The sequence below is a fragment of the Xiphophorus couchianus genome, chromosome 3 (genome assembly GCF_001444195.1).
Source record: "Xiphophorus couchianus chromosome 3, X_couchianus-1.0, whole genome shotgun sequence".
Lineage (NCBI taxonomy): Eukaryota > Metazoa > Chordata > Actinopteri > Cyprinodontiformes > Poeciliidae > Xiphophorus > Xiphophorus couchianus.
In genome coordinates, this window is record NC_040230.1 from 14,845,552 (window position 1) to 14,867,854 (window position 22,303).

Sequence of the window (22,303 nt, forward strand, 5' to 3'; positions counted from 1 at the left end):
TTTTAATACAGCAGTGAGGAGAAGAAAAGAGAGAAAGTTGGCAGCACAGAGCAGGAAAATCCCATCCCAGAGTGACCAGTACGATAAATCGGAGGCCACACACTTTGAGAAAGGGACGCGAAGCACGCCTAGCATCTAACCGGCTACCTGTAAATCAGAGTGCCACCAAATATTTTACATGATCCATGATCCTTCTGTGACAAGCTGTGGAAGTAATGTTTCCGCCTCATTAGATAAAGAGAACCAGCCCTCTGTGATGTGTCAGAGCAGAAAAGAAGGATGGAATGAGGGCAGGGATATCAGGAAGGTGAGCACAAGACACTATGAGGCTAACTAACACACATACACACCCAAAATAAACACACAAAAACAGCCAGGGGCCAGTTCAGCTTATTACACTGGCCATTACACAGACAAATGAGATCCTGGCCTCCTACTGATAATCTGCCCTGCATGTCCTTTGTGTCTTTGCATCACATCACCCAGAAGCAGCTACTGTCAAGCTTGGTCGTTACAGTGCACAACGTTCCTCCAACATGTGTGTACAGAGCTGGTCTGACTGTGTGAAGAGTTACTAGAAGCTACAAAAGTGGTAAAGATGGCTGCTCACTAGGGTGTGTTAAATTGGCACTATATTTTTCTTGTCAAACTGAAGTGTGTCCAGCAAAGTGCAATTCAGTCGCTGTGAGCTTGTGATTTTGTCTGGTCAGGTTAAGTCTAAACTAATATTCTGGGCTCTGGATATCAAGGTGAGTGCTTTAAATTGAACACCCCCTGCCTATCAAACACAAAAATTAAAGTAATTTGTATTTGGTAGATTTTTTTTTGTTGTAATAATGATTTTGACAATGAATCTTAAGGTGTTGGAAAGCTTGTTGACTGCTCGAGTTGAGAATAAGGACTGCACTCATGCAACCATTGCAATTCCACATCATCACAAGCTGGGAACTAATGCATCATCCAAAATAACAACAGTTCCCCCAGCACTGCAGGGTTTATCAAACACAACATCCACAATTTGGAAGAGGAGAAGACGGAGTGACCTGTTGCAATCTTGACCTCAACACCACTAAATATTTGTGGGAGCATGCTGTCTTTATGCCAGAGTGACAGATAAAGCCACAGTGGCAAACTTGCAGCAAATGCTGCTCACGGAATGGAATGCCATTCCACAACAGTGTGTGACCGAGCTGTTGACGAGCATGAGGAGGGACATGCCACTACTTAGATTTGGTAAACGAATAAACTGCAAATATGTATTTTTTCTTTACATTTCAATCATCCAAACCAATAAACAACACCAAGAATGAGCAGAATACGCTGTTTCGCATTAGCCAGAGGCTACTCAACCCAACTCAACTCAGCTGCTCAACCCACAACATTACCATTATCATTTAAAGAGGAATAAACTTGCTTTTTAGAAGTATAAGATTCACTTCCAAGATTTCCTGAATTTTGTCTTGAGTTTATTTTTGAGACTCCTTATTTGAAGTAAGAAGGAAAGCAGTTCTTGTTGACCCAGTGAGCTAATGAAGAACACTCATCGAGCTACACTGATTACAGATTTGTGAAGCCTTTGCTCCATTTGTGAAGACAGAAAATTGAGCATACTTAATTTCTTAAAAAATGTGGCTAAAAGCCTCATCTTGTCAGCTAAATGTGTCTTTTTAACTTGACTGTTGACCCATTAAGATGAGGGTAACCTGGATGGTGACTTTCTTTACAAGACCCAAGAGCTCCAGCTCAGTTCACCCATTTGCCAATTCACACCTCCAGTTATACTAAGACTTTATAATTATTATTTGTCTAATTTTACTTTTATTTAATGCCTTTGAAACAACTATATTGACTAAACGGTACCATATTATTCCAGTTCATTTGTTTAGCTGTTTAAGTATTTTAGATGCATTGCAGACACAAGTAATCATATCAATACACAGCACAAGAAAAGTTAACATAAGAGATTCTTAACAGACCTTGGCAAATGCAACTACAAACATGATATGGTAGTTCAGAGGAATATTTCCAGGGTTGATTCTCACTTTAAAGAAGTATTTAAAATGTTTTGTATCATGCTTCTAGAAAGCAAAATATATAGGAAGCCACTTAAAAGGAAACCACATTTTCAGCATATCAGCTGTTCATAAAGAATCTGGGCTTCGGCAGGTTTTAAGTATTTTATTCTTCACCACTTCATATTTCTGCAGTTTTGGTGGTTTTGTACCAGATTTTTTTTTCAGATACAAACAGGAGCCATCTGCCACAAAATATTAATTCATACCGGCGTTGGGAACAATTTGTCAAATTGGCAAAGCAGTGAATTAACTCGGAGCTGGTTTTAGCAGATACCAGGAAGGCTGACTGCATTACAGCAAAACTGCTGTGTTCTATGTCTACTGCGCCTAAGACCTCTGTCTCTTAAGAAACAAGCTGGGTTTGGGCATTTCTGTAACCTTTAAGAAATCTAAGAGTTGAGGGTAGGGTCTACGTCCTCTAAGGAAAACATATGTTGGACTTTTCCACCTAGAACGTTCTTAACTAGAACCTCTTCTTAATCTTTATGTTTGGCATTTCCAACACCTGAGAGTCAAGTGGGAGCCAAACCATTATAAATATCTCATTTGTTATTTCTCTGATCCTCCCTTTGTTTCATTCTTTGTTGTTATGAATTAGTGTAGTCCATTGAGGTAATTTAAACAAATGAATATATTATTATTCCTGCAATAAGCAGTACTTCATTCTTCATCAATCCTGATGCTGATCTCTCGTCTGAACCATGGGCTGAAAAATGGAAGCTAAACTTTTATAGCATCATTTATTCACCAACTGGATATATTAAAAGACCCACAGTGGTATAAGACTGAGTCGGAAATTTAAATTATTGACTCAGTGTAAATACAGGTGATTTCAAAAGAAACTGCTGCACGATAAGTAATGGTCATCTTTTCTTATTCTGATGCTAATCCAAGACTCAGCAAAATGTTTTCAGAGTTTTGAGTTTTTAAATTTGATTGTTAAAAAACTAAACTGAGAGGAATTTAGATTTGCTAAGCAGGGAACTGGGGCTGGGACGGTTCCAGATTTTCGGGACTTGAGCCAGGGTTTATCTCTGTGGAAAAACAAAGAACTGGTGCTTAGTAAGCACTTGTACCAGTTAAGCACTGGAACCAGTTTGATGGGAAAGGCCCCATAGAGACTGTTGTTTGCACGAAGTGCTGACATAAAATGCTACAGACCATTTACAATAACAAATCAAAGTCATTTTGTCTTTATTTTAAATGAATGAAACCCTGTTTTCACGCACTGTTTTTCTACACACACAGTGTGACACTGTCCCTGCTCCTAACATTAACAGTGAATGAACTCTTATGGGATAAAGACTAGAAAAGAAGGTAAGCTGTTATAATAGTCTTCAAACATAAATTGTAATTGGCTAAAACTAGTATCAGTGCATTTTTGTAAGATACACTATATTTTTAAAAGCAAATATTAGAGGAGCTTTTTATCTTATGTCTTTTACATATGTCATATGTAAAAGACATATGATTTTACTGCAAGAACTTATAATTTATTCGTGTATAAATACTTCCTTTTAGTCTTAGAGAAATATGACAAAAATTCATGTTGTGTCTAAAAATTTGTGTTAAGGAGCACAGCCAATATGCACAATTTTGTTAGCATTGTAGACAATATTTGGCTTGAAAATGTTGGAGGTACTATCTTCGGTAAAAAGTCTACTGTCTGGTGCCCTGACACTTATCACCAGACATTCAACAACTGCTAATCATTTCTTTTTTTAAGTAAATTAAAAACATAACAGTACACAAAAAATTATGCTCCCTTATCAGTCATCTCATGAGACAATTGTTGCTGATTTTGAATAAATAACTTATCTGGTTTTCAATTTCTTAGCAATCATGTTCACTCACTTATTTGAAGGAAAGAATACCAATCATACCAGCCAACAAAGTAAACCTTTTTGGCATTGCCTTCTAATATTTTGCTGCTATGTAATGTGTGTAACATACGCTTTTTATATTAAATTCCTCATGTAATCAGCAGTAACATGTCTGACATTTTGTCATCATGTGAAGATACATCATACTCACCTTGTTGTACACTCCCCACGACAGCTCAGTCTCAATCACCATGACCACGATGCCAAACATTCCGAAGATGAGGGCGTAGTCGCTCAGCCTCTTCCTCTTCTCGAATAGCGCCCTGCGATGCCCCAACTTATAGCCAATGTTTTGGTTCTTTCGTTTTGGGGTCTTGGAGGTGCTGCCTCTGGCCCCACTGCCCGTTGCTCCGACCCCTCCCTGCCTGCTGCCCCGCTCAGACTGTCCCCGCCTACTCTCCACCAGTGCGTGGTTCTGGTGGTAGATGGACATTTGGTTGGATGTGGAGTCAGTGATGTCATACCCTCGTCTGGGGTACGGTGAGTCTTCTTTGGACGAGATCACAATCTCTGGGGGGCTCTGGATAGGGGGTTGGTGAGTAGATGACTGGGTTTCTGAGTAAGTGGGAGGGGCGTCTCGCTGTCTGTCATGTCCGCCAGTCGCCGTTGCCCCAGCAACAGCCGAAACGCCACCCTCTTTGGTTTCGCTGCTGCTGTCCGATTCTATGAGGTTTCTCCTGGAGGCGCTCAGGCGGCTCAGGGGCTTCATGACCCCACCTGTGTACTTACAGGAACTCATGGCAATCTCCGTGAAGGGGTTACTGTCCCTGCGGTGGACAAGTGGACTGGCCTGTCTGTGTTTGCTGCCCCTGTCCCTCTCCCTGTCACGCTCTCTGTCCCTGTCCCGCTCCATGGAGGGCGAGTGGGAGGAGTAAAAGAGGGCATTATAGACTGGGGAGTTGTCTCCACTCAGGCTGTGCTGGGAACCCAGGCAGGACGAAAGTGGGGTACTGGTGGGGTGCAGGGCATTGGGAATGGGCTGAGGCAGAGGCTGGGCTCCGGAGGAGGACAGAGGTAACTTAGGGAGGGGTGCCAGAGGCAAGTTGGGTGTGGTGGAGGACGGCGATGGGGTGCTGCCATTCAGGCGATCGATACTTGAAGCTCCTGTATGGTTGGAGTGGTTCGATCCTGGCTGGTTGCCAGCCGTGGAGGGATGGGATATGCTGCCCAGAGGAAGGAGGAAGCGCTGGTCCTCATCCTCGCTCCCTCCTAGCAGAGCCATGCTCAGAGAAGGGGGAGGCTCCATAGTCAGAGCTGTGGCCAAGCACCTGACTACAGTTTAACACACAGAGGGGGAAAGAAACACAAACAGATGATGATTACTCACATTTTTCTTCATGCAACACAACAGAGCAACAGACAAACATGAAAGGGAAGGACTGAGATCAAAACGAATGAGGAGCAAGTCTCCAAATGTTGGGTATGTGTGACAAAAAGGGCCAATAGAGTGCAGTGAGGCTGTCATAATTTGGAGGAAATGTTATTCCTTTAGTCACATTTGAGTCAGCTGCCCAGCCAGCCACTCTCTCTATCCTCAGTCCCTCTGATTCCCGGTGTCTCCTTGTTCTCTCACATCCCACAGCTCGCCCAGAAATCTCCCCCATAAAATGTCATCTGTGTTACACTGATGTTGTCAGTCAGGGGGGAGGGAGGGAATCCTCTGGCTTTACCCCCATAAAAATCAGATCAGGCTTAGAGACTCTGAGAATAACAATTTCACATCTGTCAATTTGCCTTTGCAGGAGAAGCGTGGCTGCAACGAAGGCTGTGTTAACCATAAGTTGGCTGCGATCAGCTGCCGGCGACTGATCAAAATGCAATAACCTACTTTCAGTATGATATAACCAGATACCTTCACTACCCCTCCCTACTGTTCCCCCCTTACCTACCTCCGACCTCTTCTCCCACGATCCTTGCCCCCCAGGTTAGGTGCGTTCAATCACTGGCTGGTTGAAAAACAGGACCACCACACTTTTTCTTTCTCATGTTGTCAGAGCCATCCCCCTGGTCTTTTTTTCCGCTTCGTCTCCTCTCAGCCCCTCCACAGGTCCTTGTCTCACCAAAAGAAAAGACAAAATTTGCTCGTCGCTTCTTCGCAGAATGAATGAATGTCTCTCCCTCCTCCTCCTTACTTTGAATGTTCAGTTTGTTTCCCCTAAAACGATCATCGCGTATGTCTCGACGGTACACATTTCTAACCCGCTTCAGGGAGAAGATGATGGGGAGGAATAATCCACTGGTGACTGGATTAAAATCGGGCCAACCTGTGGCTGCGCGTCAATAAAATGTGCAAAAAGGAGAGAAACAGAAAGGGGGGAGAAACTCGCCTGGGTGTGATTTAACAATCCAAAGATGAGCAGCAAAGTCTGTGATTAAATATGTGACAACAGCGACTATAACACTCAATCCCCAGCTCCCCGTCTCTCCGTCTCTGTCTCTCACTCTCACTCTCTCCTCCAACTTCTCTGCGTCCTTTCTCCGCCTCCAGAACCGCCGCTCCTTCCTCATTGGACGCTGAAGCGAGCGCAGAAAACAGGTGGCAGGATATGCGCGCGATATGGCCGCCGAACGGATGTTTAATTTATTGTACTCTGGTTATTTCCGAGTAATTATTATTTTTATTGCAACCCCAAAAAACATCACCCATATGGCGATGTGGCATTTGGTGCCGCTGAGACCACATTATAGGCGAGAACCACGCTTTTGGTTGCGTATAACACCTGTGTATATATAAACACGTCTCTGCCTGTTTCTCAAGGCGGGGAAACAGTGTATTCTTTTCTAGTGTAGTTTCTTCAATGCATGTTTTTTTTGGGTGGGTCGGGGGGGGGGGGGGGGGGGGGGGGGTTGTTTTCCCTTAAAAAAATTTTTTTTCAAGAATAAGGGGACAGCTGGTAAAGAAAATAAAATTTTCCCTATTAGTCTTATAGAAAGACATAATGAAATTCTGCCATGATTTCATGCTAGTTTAAATTAATCAACATTTGGCAGTTTTCAGATCTCAGATGCCAACTTATAATGATTCTTGCCTGCTAGCTGGAACTCAACATCTCTCCCTGTAGGAGGTGGGCCCACTTCTAGGTGACCTCCTGCTGCCCTTTGAAGTAGAGACTCTGACAGGCCCGGCTCCAGGAGAGAGCCCACAAAAATTCAGATGAGATTTTAGAGCCCTTTGACTTTACTCTCGTAAGAGGCCATAGTTCACAAAGGGGAAAATTTTAAGTGCTAGTTTCTGTGCGGGAGACAGTATTTTCCTCAAACAGAGACGTGACTCTGGTAAATGTAACTATTACTGCTCTCCTCTGTTTACGAGTGATGATACTTGGAGCAGGAGATAAATAGACTCAAGATTTCATTGTCTTCTTCTGTAGTTTAGCCTTATTGGACTCCAGCACAGACCCACAAATCCACAAGCCACAGCATAGATATTTTCCTTTCTGGCATAGGATTAATTTTGGATCCCCTAAAAAGAGACAGGAAAACAGATGTTGGGATATCCCTCCTGGAACTGACTTCCCAATAACTGATGGACAGCTAATGGGTGGACAGGTGGAAGAAAGACATACAACAGAGAAAACAGAAGAATAAAAAAACTGGCTCTTGGAAAGTCATAAATGTATGTATTTATGGTTGCTTATACATGTGTTAGTGTTATATCTTTGATTTCCATTGTTTTTTATTATCTGTGTTTTAACATCAACCTGCCAAAGGGACGAGAAATAGAAATTTATCACTTGGCTATAGTCTTTAGTATGCATTGTCCCATTGTTAAAAATAAACTTGAAATTAAACTTGAAACTCAGACGCTTTTAAGAAAAACTAATTAAATTGGTCTATCCTTTCCAACTCTGCTAAGTTTTAATTACTCCAGACATGACTGCCAGACTTAATAAGTAAGTCATGAAAATATGATTATCTTTGAAAATTATTTAGTGCTATTTATTCAAGAGACAATTGGAAGAAAAAACATTCAGTCTTGATTAAATCACTGTTAGCTTTTGAGTAATCAAAAAGTACCAGCTTGGGGCATGCTATGGTGGCGCAGGGGGTTAGTACGCCCCACGTTTGGAGGCCTTAGTCCTCGACGCGGACGTCGCGGGTTCGACTCCCGGTCCCGACGACCTTTGCCGCATGTCTTCCCCCCTCTCCTCACCCTTCTTCCTGTCTGCCTACTGTACAAAAAGGCATACTATACATACTAAAATACAAGCCACTAGTGCCGCAAAAACTCTTCGGAGAAAAAAATGGAAAAAAAAAAAAAAAAAAGTACCAGCTTCACATTTGCAACTCCCAAACTTTAAGGTTTTACCCCCATTGGAGTGGATTTAACTGGAAGTGAGAACTAAAAGTAGATTCTACTTAAGGTCGCATACAAACGTGGTCTCTGCCTTGAGGAACAGTGTATTATTTTCTAGGGTAGTTTCTTCAATACAAGAAGTTCCCGGCGTCAGTTTCCTGTTGGTGTCTGTAATATGGAGCTCTCATCTTCTCTGTCATTCCAGTTGCTCTTCATAATCCAAAAGCAATAATATTAAGATGATTGGTGAGTCTACCTTGATATAAGTTGTGATTATCTCTGTGCACATGTTGACCAGGGTCTCCCACTGGCTGTTGGAGATAGGCACAACTCCCGGCGCCACCCTTAACAGGATTAGGCAGTTATAGAAAATGGATGAATGCATTTAATTCCCCTCATTAATCTCCCATTTGTATTATTATTATTAATATGACCTAAAGGCACAATCTATCTTATAACATTACTGATTTAATATAATCCTACATAATTACACTGCATTATCCAACCTAATCTGTTTCATTTCACATTATGCTTTTTTCTACATGCCTTATGCACCTTAATCAGATAAAGGTGGAGGGGGAGCAGATTAGACCGTTTCTATATAACAGGTCAACCTACTGTGCTGCACCCTTATTATGCAACTTGACACACATCAATAAAGATAATATCATGTGACGTTGAAGACAGGAATCCCACCAAATTGCAACGCTGTGGTTTTAGAAGCAATACCAATGTTGAATCCAGTCCCGGTGTTTTTTCGTGGTGTTTTCTTTTTCTCTGAATCTGAAGTTGGATAATTTCATTTATTTGTTCCTCATGACTTCAAATAAGCGTGGTAATCTGATGCATCTGCCCAGGGCACACTCGTGATGGGTCAGCGATGGAGAGAGGCTGGTTCAACAAGCTGGAAATTGTTGGAATCAAGGCCCAAGGAAAGGTCAGAGATCACAAGTGCAAGCCATCAGATCAAAGCTACTTGTTTATTTAGCCTGATTAGTGCAGACAATGTAAGGCTTGTGTTATGTAAGGTGATTCATATCTACTTTTTTCTTGTTTTTTCATAAGCAATGAATGGATACACTGTATATATGGTGTAGGCAACCTCAATTGAATGTGGGTGAAAAAATGACAAAACAAATGTTTTTTTCCAATAAAATTTTCCTGAGATTACATCAGCTTGCAAATATTTGAAGGGGAATCATTCAGTGGATTGATGAACCAACTGTGGTTGAAAAGATTATTATAGATGTCTAATAGTCTATATCTAGGTATTTTGCGCAGACAAAAAAAACATACAATACACTTATTTTTAGCTTTTTTCCATTAAGTATTTTTACGCATCAACTATTGTTTCTACACTCATTAAATCTATGATTTGAAATCTTAGATTTCAGCGGATCTGATAAACGAAATAACACTGATGGGATGTAATTTCTCTTTTAATAGTAGTTATTAATTGACATTATCGAGACAACCTTCTTAGCAACACCAGCAGGTCAATGGGAAGCTGCTGCAGTAATCATGCACCCTGATGGTGATTCATATGAACATTTATGTCCTGTTCAGGTTAAATCAAAAAATGTTTTTGTAATGACTTATAAACTGCTACTTTTCTAACTTCCTCAACCAGCTACTTGTGCTGTAGACACAATCAATAACACAGTAATATATGTTATTGGCTTTAGAGTAACAACTGCACCAAAAGAAGATTGTTTTTGTATATTGACAGCATAACCCAATGTGAAGGAATTTGATCAATATTTGTACATATATTTTTCTCCTAGTTATCAACAATATGAGCGAGATGCCAACAAGTGGCAAAAGCAGCTAAAACAGCATAAAGTCAGTAAAGAACAGTGAACTTGTGTGGAGAAGATCATATGTGGGAGGCATCCAATAAAAGTATGCTAGTTTAGAAAATTAACTTGCCCCCTCAAAAAGACACAACAAACAGTGTTTTATATTTTTCAGTTCATTTCATTTTGCTATGTGTGAAGTTTCTGTTGAATTCAGTCACCATGTCTTTCACTCCCACCTCCGTCCACCGATGTTGGTGGATGTGCTGCTTTTTCCATTTCTTCATACATTTATATCATCTAAAGAGGGCATTTCTGCTATATTTTCCAAATAAGGACATAGAAACATCAACTATTTAGTCATCTTAGCCATACAAAAAGCAAAAATAATAGATTGTGAAAACATGAGTTCTTACACCCTAAGGAAGAAAAAATATAGAGATGAATATGAATGTGGAAGGTGTTCAGATCATGCATATTGCTGACATATTCCTCCAATCATCAGGTCATGTGTTAAGACAAAAACATCATCATGTAAAAGAAAAACATCTCTGGTATAATTCAGTGATCTGGCAGCAGGGTTGCTCAGGTGAGCAAAAGCAACCGAGACAGAGTTTGACAACACAATGAAGCGCAGTAAATGGAAAAAGGTGTGCCAGAAGCCCAGGGGGAGATTAGACCTGACAGAAAATAAAAATGGTGTCAGGGCGCACTGTATACTTTTCACAAGTCTTAATATTGTCAAGGCTAGTGGTCAGCAGCAGAGGATGGAGAGTCTGGAGCAGGAGGGGGGGTGACGGTGAGGAGAAATGATCGGCATTCTGGATGAAAAGGTTGGCGAACAGCGCTGCCCTGCAGCATATGCGCTGTGAGAAATATGAATGGGAGAAATAAGTGAAGAATAAAGTGAATAATAAAATCGAAAACAGGAATAATAAAGAGGGCTGGCAGTTGCTATGCCTACTACTCTGTAGTACACAAACCAGCTCTTGTTCCGGCTGCTCTATCTGTCTTTCTGATCTCCCTCTGAGTTTAAAGCCACATCGGAGCTATAAGAAATGACACTGTATAAATCACATCAGACTTCTTTATGAACCAGCGGCAGGTAGGAGCAGGTTGGTGGGGGAGGAAATAGAGAAAGAGCGCCAAGCAGGATAAAAGTTGTTTTAAAAAGAAAAAAGGAATGAGTCAAAAAGGCTCAAGAGAAGAAGTGTGATAAAATACAGGAAGGTCTTTTGAGAAAAGTGCAACCTTCAACAGCAAAAGCAGTGAATGAAGTTATTTTTCTATTTCTATTCAATATAGCAACCATTACATTATAATAAAAACACACCTGGGAAGGGAAGGAATTTAGAAAAAAACTAAGTTTTGTAAAAACTACCTGAAACAATACGTATGAAAGTCCATGACACCCCACAAGGACATAAACACTGACACCGGATAGAAAGAATAAGCACTAAGGAGCGAATAGCGAGGTGATCAGCCAGTTTTAGCAAAACCCATGATCACCAGTCATGAGGTCAATGATCTGGGAAAATTAAAGACACGGTCTGAAAAATGATCTTACTCACTATTCTAGCATCCATCAAACAAGACTGATCTTGGTCTGATTTAAATCAGAAAAAAAATTATCTGATTTGATGGGAGACAGTGAAAACCAGAAAGGCTAATGTCTTTCTATTCTGTGTGAAAATCTTTGGTTTCATCTCTGCCACAGAATCATGGTGTGAATATTTTCAGCCTGTCCTACTTTATTACATATATAAACATACATACAGTACATTATTACATATCTATATATAAAATATATATAGATATGGATGCCTCCTCTGGGTTGGGAGAGGCATGTTCTGTTTTTGTGTGGTTTTGTTGTGAAAACATATTTTTTTTGTCTTTTGAAAAATACAGCTCAGGAAAAAATTAAGAGACTCCACTGCACTGAACCCCATTGAAAACCTCCTGGTTTTTCCACCAAATATTGATTTCTGAACTCTTCCTGGGTTCATTTAGTATTGTTGTTTCTAAATGAATATGAACTTCTTTTCTTTGTATTATTTGAGGTCTGAAAACACTGCATCTTTTACGGTATATTATTTTGACCATTTCTCATTTTCTGTAAATAAATACTACATTTTTGCTTGTAATTTCAGAGACATGTTGTCAGTAGTTCATAGAATAAAAGAGCAATGTTCATTTTATTCAAACATTTACCTATAATAAGTAAAATCAGAGAAAATTGTCATTTTAAGTGGTCTCTTAATTTTTTCCAGAGCCGTATATTTGATTAAAAACAAGTAAAAATAAATCATAATCACTACTTGCATTTCATCTTCTGATATTTTCCTTCCTTTCTTTCTTTTACTCTTGTTTTTTTTCCTTTTCCTTTCACTGCATGGTTTTATTATGTGATCTATTTACAACTTACATCCAATGGATGCTCAGGTTTTACATCAACAAAGATCATTGATGAAGGATGAGTGATAAAGAAGATAAGGGATGAAAGTTGAAGGTATATGACAGAGGAGAAGGACAAGAGGGGGTGGAGGAGCTAGGAGTGAGAGAGTAGATAAGGGATGAAGGAAGTATGATGACAGGTTGGAGGAGGTAAAGATGAGGGCTGAAGGAGGGGGAACACTAAAAAAGATTAGGAAATAAGGGAGGAGTGATGAGATGAGGGATGAAAGTAGAAGATATGACAGAGAAGAAAGAGGGTTGAAGGAGGTATGAATGAGGAATAAAGGATACAATAGGAGGAACGAAATGGTCAGGAATGTAGAGGAGGTAGGGACAAGAAGAAATCGATAGGTAAGAAGGTATGAACAGCTGAGGGTGGGGTCTGGAGATTATGACAAATTATAAACTGACTGCTGGACAATTAGAGGTGTGACTGAGGCGTGGCCCTGCTCCCAAAACCAAACCAAACACATTAACTCCATCTCTTCGCTGTCAGCAAAGTCAAATAACTTTTAAGCAGCGTCTTTCTTATTGGCGTACACACTGAGGTTAAGCATGAAAGCCTGCCTTAACAATAAAGATGATAGCGAGCATTAAAGGTGGTCTGATGCTGAGTGAAGCTGGTGAGGGAAACTCACTCTGTGGTATTTGCTCTTAAGGCCTCAGTGTATCGGTGTAAAACAGCAGCTTCCATTAGCTAGCGGTCGCTTAAAGAGCAAGTTAGAAAGGTGAATGTAAAATATGATCTGTCTTAACCAAGGCAAACTCTACAGAGGCTCTCTGGGAGGCAAATAGAAAAATCCAGCCGTAGCCAAAAGTCACTGAAACAACACATGCTTTTTCTAAGAGGATCTGGCAGAGAACCGTTGTTCTCTGGGTGTAAATTCACAGGGGATAACTCGAGAACTGAGAACAGGTGAGACAGCAGCGAAGTAACAGACGGGGAGCTCAGGAGATGTGGGTGTGTGACAGGAAACACAATGAAACAGGGCAATCTAAACGCACCAGACGTATTTCAGCTCTTTTCATGAAAGAAAACATAAATAGACGCTGGCTACATTTAATTATACCCCTTTCTAAAAACATTTTGTTCCATGTTCCTTCTCTCCATGGAAATGTTGAATTGGGAGAAAATACAGATGTACTGGCGGGTCAGCATGTTTGACATGAATATAAAACTGTTGCAGAATCCCTATTTAAAATGATGTTTTGTGGTTGAAGTCTTCCAGACACATCAGTTTTTACCCTAGAGAAATTAATTACACATCTTAAACTAATGGCTAGCATAATGATTTAACAGAGTGTCATATTTTTCTTCAATAAATATGGTAAAAATCGAATCGTATCTGTGAGGGTGAAATATTTTTCTATACAGATTCTGAAATACAGTATAATGTGAATGCCAATGGGGAATCTTATAATGATATTTAAAAATATACAAAACATACTACACAATATGACACAATTAAATGGACATTTTAAGCAGTAAGATTTTGATGATGAAACCTAGATTTAATTTAAACTTGCACAATGTATGAAATATTTATTACAAAAAGATAGATTACACAATATTGAAAACAGTGCAAACATTTTAAACCATTTCTCATTTTTTTTATAGTAAATTGTCAAAAGTTTCTGGTCTTGACTGATTGGCATTTCTTTAGGTATGAAAGTTTATCTCTTTAATTTGGAGGAATTTTATACCTCAATGATTCAATTAAATCAAGTATTGAATTAAAATGATCAGGACTTGGAGATAAATGGGGAAATAAATGAAAATGCAGAAAAAACGTTCTTAGGCCTTGTACCTAGAATAACAAAATACTAACAAAGACCCTTTTCTAGAAATTCTCAAAACTGCCTGTTGCTTCCTAATGGTGCAAACTCTTTGGAATCAGAAAGTGGTATTTTCCTAAGTTCTTTGTCACGAATATAACAAAAAACACTCACTAAAGTAAGAGATTTCCATGTAGCCTGCAGCATATAATGTAGCTGCTGTGGATAAAAACATAGTGAGTCAAAGGCATAAACTATTTATTAACACTTTTGACAGTTTGCATCTCATTAAACCAGTCGTAGACATACTGTACAACTTCAATTTAGGAACACATTCCTTTATTGTTTGAGTGAACAAATTAAAGAGAAAAAGGCAACATTTAACATTAGGAGCACAACATTAAGCAAATCCTGACTTGCAACCAGAACATGCTCAAATCAGATAGGATGTCATTTCCAGAGCAGAAGTTGGACCTTTCAAGGTCTAAGTTAAAAAAATGAACCAGAACACTAATTCATGGTTGTACAGTCAGAGATCTCACACCAGTGCTCGACATACAAAACGTATCAAAAGTGTTTTTTTACATTCTGGCAGCTTTTTTGTCTCATTAAACCACATAGTAATGTGCAAAGTCATTTTGAGAACATGTAACTTTGTGTTTAAGCACATAAATTTTCAGACCAAGGTGTAAATAATTGTTACTAGTACTTAGTGTCACAATAATTAGGAAATCCCAGTAGGTTTCTAGCTTGCTAGTGTATCAAGCTCAGCTGAGGTGTATCATTCACAGAAGTGTAATTTTCAAGGCAAATTAAAGGCAGCATTGATGGAGAACAGAAAATATAGAAAAGGGGTTTTCTTTCTATCTGTGTTCCATGGTGACAGAATATGTACCTCAGCTGAACACTGGACCATTTAAATCCATGCCTGGAGCTTTCTCATTTGATTGTGCCGAATATGAGGCCATTTAAAACGAGCTTACAAAGATTAGGGCGCTGATGTTTGGGGTTGATATTCTACAAAAAGGAAGTCCAGAGGCAACAATTTGACACTTTTTCATATTCCTGTGATATACAAACCCTTTCAGAGCCAATAATTAAGCACAATATTTTAAAGAAATAAAGTAGTGTGATGTTTTAAGAATAAGCAATATGAAAAGTCATGTAGATTTAGAAACAAAAACCACAGTGTTGGACGTTTGTTTTATTGAAAGAACAACTTACAATGTAGCTCATTTTCCGGGTCAAATTTCTTAAAAGTTTAATAAATGGAAGCCCCCAAGTCTGTGGTTGAATTTACTATGCCCTAAATTTCTTAGCAGAAATTTAATGGCCTGAGCGCTATCCTGTTAGCAAAATAGGGCTTTAAAAAGTATGAGGTGCATGTGTGACAACTTGGCATTTGAGAGTTTGAGAAAAGAAACATAGAATATGAATTTATTTTTACCTACTCAATGAATGTACCTAGATTTATGTAGTGTGAAATTACACTGTTGCAATAAAAGATCAGTTTATTTCGGTGCAAATAAGCATGAACCCAGTACAAGTTCTAGTACGGCTGTGCTTCCAAGCTCTTAATGTTAGTTTTACACATTTTGCAACACATTTTCAATTAAGAAGTGAATTTTACTCACATAAAATTTGAAAAATGTTTCATCTCAGTACGTGTTTCCCTCATTTCCTGAGGAGGAAAAATGAAACATAGGCAGATTTTTCTCTTTCACCAAACAATTACCGTTTAGTGACTGCATTTATGAAAAATGTCAGAGAACTGATGAGTAAGTGCATTGTTAAGCTCTCTGGCTCTTCCTAATAGACCACTGGCCAGGCCTCGCTCTATCAGACATGCCCTAATTGTTGGCCTACACTGCTCCCTTTGTATCCTAATGGCTCAGACTGTACGAGGGGCTGGGAAGCTATAGAGTCTGAGGCCGACTGCTGCACATGCAGATGGATTTCTGCTTGGCGAACAGCACTCCATCTGCCTGAGAGGACTAATCAAATCCAGAGAGCGGGAAGCTGCAGGGGGTGAAAGGTACAGAGGAGGAGGAGGAGGAGGTGGGAAGGAGAAGAAGGGGAGTAAATGGTGGAGCTTGCAGAAAGCTGTGGGTAATGCGTCTGCTCTCCTCTTTAAGCGGTGAGCAATCAGTGCAGAATATCTCGCCTCCAAACAACTGTGCCCTTTTAATGAAAAGAGCGACACACTTTTTTGGCACTCAAGCCCACACACATGCACACACACACATGCTCATACTCATACAAGCTTATTGACTCAGGTTTATTGGACTCTGCGTGTGTCTGAAATGCTATCAAACACAGAACCTAATAATAATCACAGTTTCACAGGCTCTCGTATCTGATGTATTGTCATTTTTGCTGTCAGGTTGCTAATATTTGGTGCTGGAAGGGTTCAGATGAAGACCAGAGTCAGCAGTGATGTGGCTGTGCTGATGGACTGGTTGTGAGTTTGTGTAAGCTGTCTGAAAATAAACGCCTATCAGTAGACTTATGACGCTGCTGGGTTTCCTCTCATACAAACTGTTCCTGAAAATCCAACACGTGGGGAAGACTGGTCCCCCCTTGTGTGATAAACTGGTGGCTTTTTGGGATGCATGTTAGGGCAGTCAGTGATTAGCTTGGATTTTCCCATAGAGCCTTATCAGTAGGCCAAGGAAAGGATGGAAATCTTGTTCCCAATCGCGCAAGCTTTCCTGATGATGCAGTTTTTCAAGAACAACCGCTTAAGTCATGACCTCATTGTCCAAGCAAGAATTCCTGCACTTGTAATTTATGAAATCCGGGTCTGGCTTGACGCTCTTAGATGCCATTAAGAGAGCTGAAGCACCATATCTGCTGCCTGTCCAGGTTTTTCAATACCTCCAGATGCTTTCAGCGCATATTTTGAAAAATGTATCTCTGCAAAGGCAGCAGTTACACTCGTACTAGGAATGAAAAAAGTCAGAGGCAATTTCCCTGTTATTATGATTGCGGATAAATTACAGGAGGTGTACAGCTGAGAGGCAACATTTTGGAAGTTGTAAAATTTTCTCAGAAAGGCATGTTATTACCCAGGAGGTGTGCAAAATAACTGAAATACTAACAATAATAACGTAGAAAGACGATTGCAAAAGCAATCAAAGTAAGACGAAGCAGAGAGAATTTAAAATTTAAAGAGATTTAAAATAAAGTGTAAGTAATAAAATATTGATGAAAACTGAAAACAATGAATATAGCATAAATATTATAAAACATAATTTCTCCTACTGTTTCTGTGACTTAACCCATTTAATCCCACCGGCAACAATTGTTGCCAGACATTTTTCCTAACTTCTGGAAGCTCTAGAACAGTGGTTCTTAACCTGGGTTCCATCGAACCCTAGGGGTTCGATGAGTCGGTCTCAGTGGTTCGGCGGAGCCTCTGCCGTGGAGGTGAAGACACACTTGTTAAAAGTCGTGATGACATGCCCCGCTTAGCCATCACTTGCTGCAGGGGATCACTTCACATTGCGTGGCCAATCGGTGCTGTGGGGAATTTAGTGCGCGCAGTGGTCAACGGCTGTGTATGTCGTGTGGTTTCTTTCTTAATATTTGAATCCATACTAAATATGTCGAGCAAAACTTGTTCTGGAGTCTAGAACAATTGTTTTGACTTTTGGCAGCAAATTGAAGTTTTAAAATAAAATAGTAATGTGTCTACTCTAAGCAATATCAATTTCATGTATCTAGTGTGAAAGGTCACATGACCAGACCTCTTTACTTCCTGCCTGTGCCTCCCTTCATGTGCACATTATGTTGGATATGAAGGCACGTTTTGATATGGGTGATATGACTCTTCATCCAAGATCCCACTGTGTCAGTGGGTGGCAAAAGTGCCCAAGAAAGACAAAAAATCTCAAAACAGATTTTATATTTCCATATTTAGTCAGTCAAAACGTAGTGCCTCCATTTATGTGCTGCATAGTAAAAGCAAAGTAAACAAAAAACAAAAAACTTAGCTGTACACCTGATGCTGAAGTTATCTGATTCCATATTCCAAATCATTGCTAAATTTAAACTTCACTTCTCCATTATTCAAACAACATCAGCAGTTAAAACTGCATCAGTGGAAATAAATTTCTTCAACAACAAACTTGGAGATTTATGAAATCCTGTTTTAGTTTGTGCCCAAGTACTGAAAGTAAGTCCTAAATATGAAGCATGGAGCTTGGCGCCACTTAGAAAGCCTTCACCCAGAAGGCCTTCTGGGTAAAAGTTAGATTGGACACTAGACTGTGATTAAACTACTTCAGAGCTTATTCCTCACACAATTTCTACTAAGAAACATCTTTAACATTTGCCAATTTAACAGGAAATCACTCATTTCTTTTCTATGCTCATCTCTAGCAGTCAACAGGCAAGAGGTGGTCCTGCACTCCGAAGGGTCCTTCAGTGCAATTTAAAGAGCCCACTTAACCTAGCCTGCAGGTCTTTGAGCATTTGGTAACCAGAGTATTTGGAGAGAACCCACAGATGTGCAGAGAGAACACGCAGACCACACGCAAGAAGGAGCCAGCTGGGACCTGAACTCAGGATCTTTCTGCAGCAAGGCAACAGTGCAGCCACACAAACAGCCAGGAGTCTAGAAATGATTTCATAGCAGCTTTGACATCATTATCCTTTAATACATTGTTATGCATAGTGGTTTGTCCATATTTTTGCAAGGACTTTAGTATTAAATAGAGGTGCAACATCTTGCGACACAAAATATCACAAAAAAGCTAAATATACACTGCTCAAAAAAATAAAGGGAACACTTAAACAGGTGTTTGACACTTAAAGTGTTCCCTTTATTTTTTTGAGCAGTATATTTTATTACAGTTAAGGATGTGTCTCACAAAGTGTCATCGAGTTGCTAATCATCAAGAACCAGAAATATTAAAGTGAGTGCTTTAAGCTCCCGTTTCCAATTTTGGGATTTATTTTGACGTCAGACAGGAACATCCCAATTTTTTAGAGGTCTGATGCCATGCTCCACTCAGACTTACAATCACTGACCAATCTTTCAGTTTTGTATAGTTTTTTTTTTTTTTACTCATAATTCCTGCCCTAAACATTAATGTTCCTTCATTTCAGAGCTCTCCACTATTTCTTGATCCCTTACTTTTTTTTAAATCTGCACATCAGTGACGTGGATTTGGAGTTATCACAAATCACTTGGACTTCACCTCTCACCTGATTTGTAACACTAAACAACAGCAAATCTACATGTTTTTTTTAACCTCCAAATGTATTGCTGTTGACGCTGCTGAACAATGGCTACAGTTGTTATGATGAAGAGAACAAGGTCACATGACAGATTTGTGGCATCTTTAATTGTGCTGCTGGCGGAGACTCAAGGCTGTTTGACAAAAGGAACGCTGCACCAAGTCACCCCTGATTGAAAAGGCAAATGACTAAGATGAAATTATGCAACATTTACTTATACTGAGGATGCACTGAGTCACAAAGCTGTCTTACAATAAAATGCTGTAATACAAGATTCAATAGAAATTTTAATGAGCTTAGGGATGAAAATTATATCAAGGAAAAAACGTATTTAAAATAATTGCATTTTTAGCATAAAACAGACTGTTAATACAACAAACTGGAAGTAAGCTTTATTGAAAGTTCATTTATATCAGGAATTCATATCAAAGAGTTAAAAATATATGGACTTATTACATCCTGAGAAGTTTTTAAAAGTGTTTCTGTTAATTTAGATGATTGTGTCATCAAAATGAACCGAAATAAAAACTAGAAATATGTCACAAAACAAGAGTTTTCCTTTTTTTAATCAAATTATTAAAAAAACGTATCATTTCAAAAATATTCCGGTTTATTCAAATGTGCTTGTATTTCAGCCTGCAGTTGATCAGTAGCTTGCTAGATTTGAACAACTTGCACCTACAGCTCACCCACAGGAGGGATGTGATTAAGATCCCATATTACAGGAATGGGACTGAAAACTTCTAATGGCTTTATACTGCAGGTAAGTGACAACCAGGTGATCTGTATCTGACCTCACATCTTAATATCACAATGTTTTAAATCTTTAAAGCATCTCAGAAGACAACTGTAACGTGTCAGCTGAGAGAAGTTATGCGAGCTTGGTGCTTGTGTGCTTCAGAGATGACTGCAGCCTCCCTGAGTCAGCTGTGTCTTATCTCCAAGTCAAATGCCACTGCCTGTTTGTCATTTTGTGATGTTTTTTCTGAAAGAAAAGATTTCATTATGCTGTAAAAACTGAGTCCAAGCTACTTTGCAAGAATTGTGTCCTGACCAAATTAACATTTTATGTTGTTCTAAAAGTAGACTAAGACTGTTGCACGTCACATCATAGAAACACTAGTTGCTGTTCTGCCATACATCTTACACGTGAATATGATTTAAAAACATTTAGAACATCCTGTTCGGCCTATTTGTTATAGACCAAAAAGCACAGATGGGGATAAAAATGAAGAGCAGGTTGCTGACTGCAATTAAATGTCTGCTCTCTTGCACTTTAATAAAATCTGTCTCTGTCAGTGAGGGAGGATTTTCCTCATTACCAAACTGTTCTCTTAGGCGTCCTGACATCAGGCTCCACAGAAGCCACTTTCTGTTGCCTAACCTGATGAAGAACCAAATATATATTCCCAATTAACAAAGCACTGTGGCTCTTACCCATCAACTGCTCCAGTTGATCTGATGGATCTCCGGATAGCTGCTCGGTCTCACAGATGGCAAAAGCAGAAAGTGCAATTGATGAAGCAGTCCTAAGTTGCTCGAGCTCAAACTTTAGAACATGTATCAGGCTCCTCATTAGCAGAGTGAGATTACTCATTGCTACAGAAGTTCAATTTGTCTGTAATTATATAAATAAATGGAACGAGCTGGTGTCTTTCCCCTTAATTTTCCAAGGTTGTTGATGTTTCTGGTCTCCAGGCAGAAAAGCATGCAGTCGCAGTTTGTGCATTATGAGCATATAAATAAAACCCTTCAAAGGTGCAACATTTTGCCAGATTTACAGTTGTGGTAAATATGTTCCTTGGTTGCACATATTTTACTTCTTGATGGGTGCAGAGGTGGTTTCCTATGTTGACATCTTTCATGTTGCATATTAAAACTTTATTAATGGATTTTAGATACAAACCTGAATTTATTAGTTTGATATATTGCACTTTTAAATGATGCAAAAAGTTACTACACTTTTAAATTAAAGATAATATACCAACAGGACATTTCCCTTAGATTGCACATCTATGCTAAGAAAACTATGGTTTATGTTGCATCACTTTTGTATTACAGCAAAAAACCACACAGGTTCCACATGTGATTACATTAAGTGGCAAAATATATCTGTAACAAAGCAAAACATTTTATATGTAGAGTTGTTGCCATGTTTCATGTTATCTAAAGCATCTGTGTGAACTAAAAGGTTTTCTATTACTACATCTCATAGTACCTAATTGAAACATATGTGACGTTTTTCCCACATATTTAATGTGAAGTAAAAATTACAACTTGTGAAAAGTTTTCCTGCATGCGAATGATTCATAATTTGATTTCCACATGTCAAACGCATGTAAAAATCTTCCACATGTGGAACCAATGTTTGGGAATTACTTGTTAAAAATGACAAAAAAGCAGAAAAACAGCAGATTGTGAGTCTTCCTCATACCAAAGTTTCAAGACAAGTAACTAACTTTGTGAGCGCTGAAGGGGAAATGAGGCTTCTATTGTTAAAGTGCTTTGAGTGGACAGTATGACTTGAAAAGTGATATATATCCATTTACAATCTCACTTGCAACTATGGATAAAATGTGTAATCTGATTTCTCTCACACTTTACACCATCAAAGTATTCCTAAACCACATGCTTTCCATGTAGAGGACATTCAAATTTAACATGTAATAGTTCATGTGTCTAATCACAATGGATTTTGCACACTTGTGTATTGTTTTGATGAGAGAAAGGAAAGTTGGTGATGCAACTACTAAACTATTGCTAAGAAACTAATGATGC

The 22,303-nt window shown here is 39.2% G+C and overlaps 1 protein-coding gene across 2 annotated transcripts in view; it reads right to left on the minus strand.

Moving 5' to 3' along the window:
- kcnn3 (potassium intermediate/small conductance calcium-activated channel, subfamily N, member 3) overlaps positions 1 to 6,407 on the minus strand; it is an 85,094-nt gene extending 78,687 nt beyond the window's left edge. Inside the window, exons 1-2 of one of the 2 annotated variants that reach the window (XM_028013068.1) lie at positions 5,848 to 6,407; positions 4,110 to 5,230 (exon numbers count right to left, since the gene is read on the minus strand). In XM_028013068.1, coding sequence (XP_027868869.1) covers positions 4,110 to 5,204 — 1,095 coding nt within the window. In that variant the 5' untranslated portion in view covers positions 5,205 to 5,230; positions 5,848 to 6,407. Of the gene's footprint in view, positions 1 to 4,109; positions 5,231 to 5,843 lie in introns of both variants that reach the window. The other variant, XM_028013067.1, reaches the window with a different exon arrangement.
- Between the last annotated feature and the right edge of the window lie 15,896 nt (positions 6,408 to 22,303).